Here is an 11,334-nt window from a genome sequence, read left to right on the forward strand (position 1 = left end):
AAGATTAAGATGTCAGGCCAAACCTTGAATTTGGGACTAATTAATATATTCACTTCCAAAGATTCTACTCCCACATCCTCTTTGCAATACTAACAGTAAAGTGCCAGTTTGCATTTCACTGTTTTGTATGTATTAACTGTGTTCTGTAAATACACTGGAAACAAAGTTTTGACTAATCAAAACTAAGATTAGAATCAGGTACTACATATCTTCAGTACGTGTTTTTAATACACAGTACTTACAAAGGGGTATTGCATCACTTAGCCAGGATCTTCCTTGATTCAAGCTCTATAGCTTGCCACAAAGTAAATTCTGCTGTAAAAAAAAATTAAAAAATCAGTATATTTTGTTGCTCCTGTGAACAGTTTCCTCCGTGTGTAATACAGCACATTGACTGAAAAATGAAACACTTGTGGAATAAACTAGTGCTGTAAAAGCTAGGTTACAAAAGGAACCACATTTAACTTGTGCACTATGCCTTTAGCACATCAAAGTGAGAAATGGGTAACAAATTATTGTGAGAAGGAAGGTGACTTTTTGAATCGAGTAACACTTGGTGTGACCAAATAACATTTTTCCCTCCAGCATTTGAATAACAAGGAAAAAAATGTGAGCAAAATTTCTTTTGAAAAACCCTACAGACCCTGGTCTTCTGTATTTTTCCCTTAATTATAGTGATTGCATTGCGGACACAAAGATCTTGCACCGGAGATGTAGAGTGTCAATTGGATGAATCCAGCTGTAGGATGTAAAACCTACCTATCGCTCTGGGTAGTCCACTCCATTGTGATGTGAACTTCTGCTTTCCTGCAGTCTAAATGAGCAAGCCATTCAAGTGCTTCTGTGGTTCTAATTACACAGGCAACTGCAGTGAGGCAGTGCGAATACCATACTGCTTGCCTTTGGTTCTCAAACTGTGCCGTCTTCATTTTTTCCAGTCTTCCATAGTTTGCTGCTGTGGTAGTTTCAATGCAGTTCAAATTTTGGAGGGGAGAGATAGTAGAGAATATTCCTATGCCTTGTTAGAATTGGATAACTGTAATACAGAAAAATGTATTTTCTATTAATGAAAAGAATGGTTAGCATCCAAGCCGGATAATGTTGGTGTAAACCAATATACTTTTACGTATACAGGCAAGTGGACAAGAATGGGGATGATGAGAGCTAAGATTTTGGATTGGTTTCTCATTGGAGGGATGGGGAAGGAGGATTAAGCGGTTGAATTGAAAAGTAGCAGTTGATTAAGAAAATGAAGATTCATGATGGGATGAATTTGTGAAACGCTGGCGGAAGCAAGTGGCCATTGACTGAAAGCACGGATGTCGACAGTGCCTGTAATGTAGTCTGGGCAGTGCTTGCTGTCTCCATGACGTAGTGGTGGAACTGATGATGATGGGGGAGTGCCCGTGATTTATGGTTTCTGACTCCATCCGAAATAAGAGAATTTTAAGGCAATCTTCTTCTGCCATAACCAATCAAAAGCCATAAATGACGGGGTTTCCATGCGACGCATGTGTACTCTGAACTGGTTCCCAAGTCAGCTTTGTTGATTACCATTCTGTTATCACCTGCATTCTCAGACACTCATCTCCCTGTCTCAGGCTTTGTAAACCACGTGTGATGATTGCGTAGCTGAAGTCTGAAAATTCAGCAAGCCATGCAGAGACAAAACCTGTGTGTTCTTACACGCCTGCACACACCCTTCTTTTGGTTTACCTTATTTGAGATTTTTTTTCTTATTTTAGGAAGGAGGGCTATACAGTTACTTAGCGTCTCATCCAGGATTACAGACTCTCCCTAAGGGCTTCATGGGAGATGCTGAAGCTTGTGGGAAATAGAAGCTGATGTTTCAGATCACTCTGCATAAGAAGTGGTAGATAAATTTGTGGGGAAAAAGAAGTAGTGGTAAAAAAGAATGAAAATATGCTGCATGATACATAATCAAGCTATCCCAGCATGATCTAGACCTGAAGTTTAATTCCAAGACTCCTGATGTTCTTGAATCTCACTTACGTGATTGACATTCTGCATTTAAGGACAAAAGAAACGACATTTAATGTTTCCAGTTTCCAGTTGCATCATTACATAAACATGATTTCCTTTTTTAAATTCAACAATTTAGTTATTTTATCAAGCATGTGGAACATAGTTACTTGACTAGAGCAACAATTATGCTGTCATTAGGTGTTTTTTTGAAAGGCTTTGTCTTTAAATGCGGACACCTGAAATCTCTTTCATGTCTTAAGATTTTTGCAGTAGAACCATGTGAATCTGAACAGCTGCATAATTTGTTTATTCTTTAATCCCAACTTTTGTAACTATCGGCACTGTTCTGCAAATAATTTCCTTCAAAACATAACATCTTTGTTTCATATCCTGATGCCAGGATGGCCTAAGTTCATAGCAGGGTCTAAGGGATGAAGTTGGCCCGTGTGCTTTTCCTGGTTCTTCAAGGAAGCATCATTCCCTAGAAAATCAGATCTAGCAATCTTAGTGTGCACATCAAGTGGCCCTGATGAAAATAAAATAATAACAAAGATTTGCAAAATATGCTTTCATAAATTGTACGGGTTTAAATTCTGAAGTTACTTTGCAAGAAATGTGTCTGCCAAAACGTCTTAGCATGGCGTGCTTTGGTGTTACCCTTATCCAAAGCAGTTTTGTGGAATTCCTCCTGTTGGAGTTGACTGCGTGATGAAAAGCAACCTGCAGGAAATGAATAAACTGCAGTATGCTAAAATGCATAAAGTATTTAACATTTACTGCTTTTTAGAAGAGATGGGCTAATTTTATCCACGATAATCAAGGTATATTAATCTGTAATGGTACAGCGTAAGAAGCAAATAAGATATTTTTATAAGAGATGGCAAAAAGGTCTGAGTTTTGCATTTTAAAATAGAAATAACTTTTTCACAAATGCATTAGAGAAACTAGGGACCATTAAGAAATTATGAAGAAGATAAAAATATTAATCACAAAGATACTAAGTGCCTTTCTTCAAATCCTAGTTCTATTTAGCAGAAATAAAGTCTGTGTGTGCTGCTGCATGATAAGAGTGTAATGGATGTAAGTAAAAAGAGAACTCCAGTGGAACAAATGAAACGCTGCTTGGAAACACTGCCTACAAATAAATCAACAAGTCCAAACAGTTGTCACCAGAGTGAATCAAGGGAACTAGCAAACTGATTTGCAGTAACAGTGACATAACTAGAACCAGAGAAGTGTCTGAAGACTGGAGAAGAGCATGAACAGCTTTTAGGGGAGAAGTCGAGTGCATCTTCTCTTTGGTGGAATATGTAATGGAATAAATAATTTATGGAAATCAATAAATGTCTGGAAGGTAATGGAACTGGAAGCTAAAGCACTTACAGACTTCTAGCAAATTAATCTTGCCAAACTTCCTTTGTTTTGCTTTCCTGGATAGTAGTGTACAATTAAAGAGAAAGCAGCAGTGTCCTAAGTTCAAAACAGTTCGGAGTCTAACAGTTCCAGTTAGCAAAGTTGGGTGGCTGAATACATGTCAACCTTCCTTGAATTTTCACCTTAAATTAAATAAACAGATACGGCTTGTAAACTTTTTATTTGGGACAATCTGCAACTTGGAGACAAAGTAAAATACACCCATTTGTGTCCTGCTCGAGAAGAGTCTGCATTAGGGCATTGGTCCTTTGCAGAGCTGTATCAGTCAGTTAGAAAGCTGGTGATTCTCATGGGATTTCAGAATCGCTTAGTGCCTTTTTATATGGTGAACGCTCTACTTATGGGAAGTCTTTTGAAAGATATAATCTGAGAGTGTAAGGTATTAATTTCTAGATAGCTAACTGTGAGAGTGCAAACCTACAGAATTACTTCACAGCTGGCTTGAGTGTTTGACTCTATGTGAAAAAAGATACGCAGATTGGAGCAATTCAGTACAGGTGCTAATAAGAAGCAAAACATTCCGGTTTACCTCTGCAAAGGTGTGAGAGAAAGTTTTTGTTCCCTTAATTTGCTCCTTCAAAAGTGTGTGCAGGAAATGAGTATCTCAGTCTGAGCTGCATCTCACATTCAGTCAAAACATATTTAAGAGGAATGCTGCATTTCTATGCAACTTTCCTTTTTTTGGAAAGCGACAGTTGTAATAAGCTTAGATTTAATCAATTTCAGCAAAGGGAAGTGGATTTTCAAAAGGGAACTCAGAGATGGGTCATATGTTGATTTTTTTTTAACATTAAGCCATCCAAGTTTTTCTAGGAGAGGGAGAAAGAAGAACTGAGATTCATACTAATTCTCTGCTGAATAAAAATAGACTGTGCAATATTCTGTGTAATAGCAGCACATTTCTACAACGTAAGTGAATGACACTCACAAATCTGTACCTGGCTAGCTGCATTTTCTGTGATCTTAAACTCCTGTAGTTTTTTATTTAGAGTAGAATTTTGGGAGCCTGAAACTGCTTCAGCTTTGAACCATTCCGTATATTCAGTAAATGAGTACTTTTCATTCTGAGCGCTGCATGTAGCACACTTATTTCTCAGAGTTTGCCGTCTTGCTTTTGTCTGTGGTGCCAATCGTTTTGTGTTCCTGCATCTTGCTGTTTTCTGACTCTCTAATATTTTTTAAGTATTTAGCAAGTGATAATAGCTGTAAGTCACAGCTGAGAATGCTTGCCTCTTTGATTTAGTTTTCCCACAGCAAAACTTCATGGCCTCTGGTACACTGAAATATGAGCTTGCATAGTTTCCTTGCTGAGGAGAAGAATAATGGACTGCAAAACACATTCTGTTGCTATTAGTTTTTCAAGTGGATTGAGCTATTCATCGGAGAAAGAGGTTGCTACAGCAATTAAGTTCATCCCTGTGCTCAGTTGGCTTGCCATTTCCCAAAATGAGATGGACGTCTATTTTGGGAAGAGGCTAATGCTTTACTGATGGTAGAAATTATTAACTAAAACTGAGTCTGGAAACGTGCAAGGAATGGCGGTTTGGAGCACAGTACAAGACTATAAAGGAATTCCTTAACGTGGGCATTAAGTCCTTTGTGGCTGTGTCACACACTGGACTGCTTAATGCACTCTTCGTAGCAAACAGGAGGGCAGAAAACCTTTGGCTTTCATACTCTGCTGCTTATTTTATGTGTAAATGGAACCCCACTGCTGAGGCAATGGTGGTCAGTGAAAGAAGTTACTCATTTCAGAACAGCTTTATAAACACAATGCATCAAACACTCCTTTTCAGTATTTAACGTTTGCTAGGTGCTTTAATGAGCATCTCTGTATACATGTGGTCTCAGTCTCTCTTTAAGTCCAAGGGAACATTTTGTTACCGTTGAAGGAGAAGGGGTAATGCACACAAGTCAGACTGTTGAAGTAGGAGAATCAGTGTGGTAGAGTGTCTTTTGAAGATGGAAAGGAAAGTATTTCTCAGAAGACCTTGTTTTATCCTTTAGATTACCCATGGCATTTTTCACCTTAAGCGTGTCGTTGTGTTTGTTTTTCCAAAATACTGCCATGAAGATGCAGTGGAGGCTGGGCACTTTGGGAAAGCAGTGTTTTTCAAGTTGAGGAAATCCACAGTACAGAAATGCAGTTGTCAATGCCTTAGGTATTCTTTGGGTGTAGGAACTGAGTAGTTGTTCTGTTCTTCATTACATTTTAATGTATCCACTGGATGTTTTTCAGGAACTCCAGGAAAGAGCTTAATGACATACGGTTTGAGTTTACTCCAGGCAGAGGTAAGGCTTCTTCAATTGAATTATTCTCTTGCTACTCAAAAAGGTATTTCAGAAAGTGATTGCTGCTTATGGTTAATACAGACTGCCTCTCTTGAATATTTCCTACTGTGCAGAGCTTTCCATTGAGCTTCACTTGAACAAGAATAGCAGATGTATGTAAATTCTAGTGTCAAGCTTGTATAATGTATAGTATATGTTAGAAGACTTGAGCCACAGTATACTTTATAAATTTCATGTCTTACTGAAATGATCTATGTGGTGTGTAAGATCTTGCATAGCAATATTTATGGCTTTGGAATTTCCATTTTCACACGTGGAAAACATCGTAGGAAGTGGAATACAGTAGCCATAAGGGTGTATGTGGTGATGGTGGTAATATTTGAGTTTCTTTCCCTTTTGTAATATAAGGTCTGTTAACAAGTATGGACTGCATGCCATTTTTCAAATGCTATCTTCAACTGAAAGTTTAGTTGCATCTCTAGCTTTGATATAATCACCAGAAACAAATTCTGTCACTGAAACTTTAAGCTCTACTGCATGCATGTAGAACTGTATTGGCTTTCCAGTGTTAAGAGTTGTAAGAACTAGTAAAACTTACTTTTAGTTGAAGAAGTATTTCTGGGATAGAATGCACAGGAGGCTGATATGTTGAGTAAGATGGTATCATCCTTGTTACATAGCAACCCTTTGAACTATGAACACATTTCATATTTCTCAGAAGTCAGTATTCACTATATTTAGAATATCCTTCAGAGAGCTTCCACCTAAAAATGAGTCCAGATTGGAGAGATGTCTCCTTTCCTGTAAATCACAGTATCTTTCATGCACAGTTCTATGCACGGATATTCTCTCTGTTGTCTACCTGCATTTCTCATTGGGTTTAGCGATGGCTAATAGCAAAAGAGATCTCTTGCTTAATTGGACACAGAGCATCTTGGTTTAGTTACTTGTCAAAAGAATTACTTAAATACTCTCTAAGCAGATACATAAGTAATTTTGAGAATTCTTACTTGGTCAAAAATTAAGGGTACAATTGAGTAGCGTACACCAGGAGTGTTCCCAGTAGGCAGTCACTGGGGCAGCTGTAAGGCTGCTGTGAGTCTCATCTTCAGACCTCTCCAGAAATGGCAGCTGGCTCAGCTGTACTGTTTGTCACCCGGGTGTGCTTCTTGAGGAGAGGATGCAACTGTGTAACTGCCTCAAAGCATGCGCTCCACGCCAGTATTTGGTGTTGGGGCCATATTACAGTTGAGACTTAGGTGGAAATTAGGGTTGTTCCTGCTGTTTCCTCCTACTTCTAAAGCCTTCTAACGTCTTTATCCAGGAGCAAGTACTAGTCACGGGGACTTGGGAATGAACCCACTCAGGTACAGCAATTGGTGCAAAATTGATCCAAAGCTCTGAGTACCACGGGTCACTGTACTTAAAAGATATTTTAAGCCTAAAGCTCAAAATAATGGCTGTTTGTGTAACTTCTTTGTCCCACTGGTAACAAATAAGAAAACCTATATAGCACGTCTCTTATCTAGATATGCAGAACAATGGAGGGGACAAAAAAAACAGTGAAAACACCACCAAAACATAGCTTATTCTCTTGCTTGTGAAGATACAGAACTTGTAATCTATGTAGGAGTATGCAGTTAGATAATAGAAGAGAAATGCTAGTGGCCAGGAGAGGTCTGCAGGGGGTTTGCAATGAATCAAATCATCACCTCATGCGATTTGTTTTGCAGAGGCTGATCAGATAATTATCTTTTTTCCTCCTAATTACAGATAATTCTGAATTCAAGCCAGCCTCCATGGGTGTTGTGGAACTGAAATATATTTTTGTTAAATGGCATTGGATGACTGATGTTTTTGTTGTTTTGGTGGGCTCTCATACTTACTCGTTTCACCTTTTGGACAGACACAGCAGATGGCGTTTCTCAGGAGCTGTTCTCTGCAGGCCTGGTTGATGGCCATGATGTAGTTATAGGTAAATTACATTTTTGTTTCCAATTATGCTCTTGTGACAAGTTTATGTTAAATGAATGTGAAAAATGTTTTCTCTAATGCTGGTTTTCACAAAATCCTTTCTGTCCTAATTTTGCTTTCATGTATGCGTAGTTCAATGAACAAGCCAATTTTGGTACCAGTCCAAGGATTGCTTGTGGAAGTCTTTAGTGGTTTGAGAGGGATGATGTATTATAGATCTCCTGAAGGATTATTTACAATTCAATGATTGTTGATTTTTGTGCTTAGTTTTTTTTGTTTAACAATGAAACAATTTTTCGGTAGGATTTTGCAAAGCGTGCTCTGTCAGCTCAGAAGTTAGTCAGTATTCTGCTCGAGTTCATGGAAGTAGAAGCAAGCCAGAGTTCAGGATCTATACAAATTGCAGCTAGAAAGATTATTTCTATGGTTAAAAAAAAAAAATCAGGAATGTTTTCTGGCTGCTGAGAGGAAAGATACTTGTCTGTTTTTCCATTCTGTGCTTCAATATATTTTGTTTTATATGAAATTCAGTGTCCAGCAAAGGTGATTAATTTGGAAGTGCTTATTTCCCTGCATTTCCTTCTCTTATTTTGGCTGTTCAAGACCAGTAGATGATAAATGTGTGAGAACTGAATTGAAGAATACCAGCAAATCAATCTTGTGCTGCGGTCAAAGAAGTTCGTATGAATTGGTTCAGGTATCATTACCAAACTCCTCAATTATATGAAGAGCGTTTAAAAAATCTGCAAGGTCATGTGACTCACCTGGAAGATTATGTTAGTACATCTTTGGTGTGTTTGTAGGGTAGCTAAAGAATTTCAGAGAGAAGCCAATAACTTTTGCTTTTGTGTATGTTCAGAAGACAGGTTGATTCTAGCTGATCTAAGAAACAAAAACCCTACCTATGCTTTTATTTTAATTTCTAAAGAAAAAATATTTAGGGGAAGTTTGCAGATGGTGCAGGCTAGCAGGCACTCTTCAAGTCACTTCTGCATTGTTACTGTACAGGTTGAGGGAAGAGGGGTTGCTTGGCCTTACTTTGCTGCCTTTTAAACATCCAGTATGAAAAATGTCATTACCATACTGCTGCTGATGTTTTTATTTGACTTTGCATTGCCACAAGATACCTTGTTTCATTTAGAAATAATATTTTTTTTCTGGCCAAGAGAAGAGTTGTTGGCTGTTGGCTGTCCCGGCTGTCCGGGCTGTTAGCTGCCACTCCGTGTTGCACAGAAGTCAAAGTCGCTGCTGGTGATGCTGCAGTGCAAGTCTTGCTGGGGCCAGTGAGACCCCTTTACCCTCCTCGCTCTTCCCTTTTCCCTTCACTGCAAAGTTCTCTTCCAATGCAAAGTGTTCGTACTTGTATGGACAGGCACCATGAACGGGATTTGTTATCATCCTTCAGGAGGAGTGATGGCGGAAGGCAAATGAAGATTGATATCCCTCATTGCTTTAGTCATGGAACTTTGGTCCTTGAAGAAGCACAAATATTTAAATAAGTAAACTTTTCCCTAGCGGGCTTGGTTAGAGACACTATCTAGTTAATAATAGAAGTTGATTTCCTTGCTTAGTTCCTGCTTTGAATTGCATCAGGCTGATTTGTAGCACTACGATGATGGTCCTTTCTGTTCTTTCCTGTTTATCTTTTTATTGGGATATTAAAAGAAGTAAGGAAATCAAATTTCTTGTAAATAATTGAAAGCATTCAACTTAAATGTTCATTACTCACAATCACTTTATATGTTCGTTGTTCTGTGACGTTGTAACTTACTCAAGTTCCAGAGGCACAAAGCCTTGCATGACTTTGTACTGGAATTTTCACTTGTGTCTGCTTCACCCGTGAAGCTGTTCAAGTTTTCAAATACGTTTGGACACTGTCTTCCTAGAAAGTTACTTTAGATTTCACGTTTTACTGAAAGGCAAGTTCTGTGAAATGTGATTTTACTTTTAATTAAAAAAAAATAATAAAGTTGGACTTCAGGTAGAATATGTTTGTGATTTGCTGTGGTAAAACTGGCTAAAGGTTGTATAGGCATGGAATAATACAACTTGAATGCAGGCAGATTATCGCAAATTTCAGAATTTCACTGCAGCAGTGCAGTCCTAAGAAATACTTCAGTTTAAAGCAAAAGGTCATGTAAGGGAGCAGATGGTGCTGAAAATGTAAATCTGTTTACAAAACTTGATTTTCTGTGTAGAATGATTTTGCAACCTCGTTCACTCAAAATTAAAGGTTTAATATCTTCCTATGTAGGAAGAGGGAAATAGTATAGAAGAGTTCTGCTAACCTTCTTCACCAGAAGGACTGATTTCATTAGCTTCCATATTGAAAGCAGGTGATAAATTACCTCTCACTTTCCAGCTGAGGCGTGCAGAAATTGAGCCTCTATAACATGAATGAGAACAAAGTTCTGAGATAGTCTCATAAAAGTTGTTACTGTATTTCCTTTTAGTGTCTGTTGGCATGTGTAGAGGCTGGGAGAAAAAAGAAAGATGAAAATACTTGTGCTTGTGTTGAACTCGACCATTCATTGGCGTAACAGCTGATTTTCTGAAAGGACACTTGAACAGGAGTCAGCAGAAGCTGCTGTGGAGAGTATGGCAATGCCATACGTGAGCAGATGCTGCTCGTGGGGACCAGCCGACATACAAGTTTTATAGAATTTGGTGCTAAGCATCAACGCGCTTCACCTTTTGAGTCTTGCTGGATTTGCCTCACTTAACACAGGCTTCCCAGGAAGATTTCCGTTCTGATAAGCAATTAAGTTCAACTACCTGTTTTGCAGAGAAACAGAAATCCCATCTTGCGTGTTCAGTTCTGGCTACGATTGACTGGTTTCTGTTCTCATTGACAGTAGCATTGTTTCACAGGAGGTCCGTAGATCAAGGGAATTGGTGCAGAGAATTTCGTTCAAACGCAGACTGGAGTTTGCATTCGCAGAGGGGAATGCGTTTTGGAGCTTTTCTGTAGGCATTGCTATCTAGCTGATGAGGGGTTTTTATGCAGTACTGAAATAGCTATGTTCAATCATATGAAATACCTGGAATACTTTCAAAATAAATGTGGAGATGAAATATGTCTCAGTGTGTATATGCAATATATGTATATTAGCTAGTAAACATTCATCTAGTAATGCTTTATTGTATTTTTGATGCCATAATGGAAACTCAAATCACATCAACGGTCAGTTCTGTTGAAAATCACATAGTTGCAATCCTGCTTCACCAGTATATACAATATGCATACAATTTCAGTGAAGCCTTAGGCTACAGTTGATCTTCTAGAGGCCTTGCTTAAATTTCAGAACCTAAAGGTGTATTTACAGTTATTAAATTCTACTGTACCAAACAGAAAATACTTCCCTTTCTGAATACTGCTTAAATAAAAGCCTTGATATCCATGCAACCAAGAAATCCGCAGTTGCCCTTCACTGTATTAATGTACCTTTATTTTAGGTATTTTTGTGAAAAAATAACTGTGAATACCTTAGCATCATGGAAGAGATACCTTCATTTTTAAATACAGCAGACATTAACTGCTGATAAACGGAGATCTGTCTTTGGTGCTGAGCAGGACCCAGGTATCCACTTACTGAGCCGAGGAACAGCTTTTAGTCAATCAAAACAAGAGCTTCCTGCTGCAAGGCG

The 11,334-nt window shown here is 38.4% G+C and overlaps 1 protein-coding gene across 1 annotated transcript in view; it reads left to right on the top strand.

The window, feature by feature from the left end:
• The window catches only part of LOC104544721 (STE20/SPS1-related proline-alanine-rich protein kinase-like), a 98,898-nt gene that overhangs the window by 72,173 nt on the left and 15,391 nt on the right, over positions 1-11,334 (top strand). The window contains exons 15-16 of the mRNA XM_010189665.1: positions 5,660-5,712; positions 7,619-7,687. Coding sequence (XP_010187967.1) covers positions 5,660-5,712; positions 7,619-7,687 — 122 coding nt within the window. The remainder of the gene's footprint in view (positions 1-5,659; positions 5,713-7,618; positions 7,688-11,334) is intronic.

The sequence above is a fragment of the Mesitornis unicolor genome, unplaced genomic scaffold (genome assembly GCF_000695765.1).
Source record: "Mesitornis unicolor isolate BGI_N332 unplaced genomic scaffold, ASM69576v1 scaffold7860, whole genome shotgun sequence".
Classification (NCBI taxonomy): Eukaryota; Metazoa; Chordata; class Aves; order Mesitornithiformes; family Mesitornithidae; genus Mesitornis; species Mesitornis unicolor.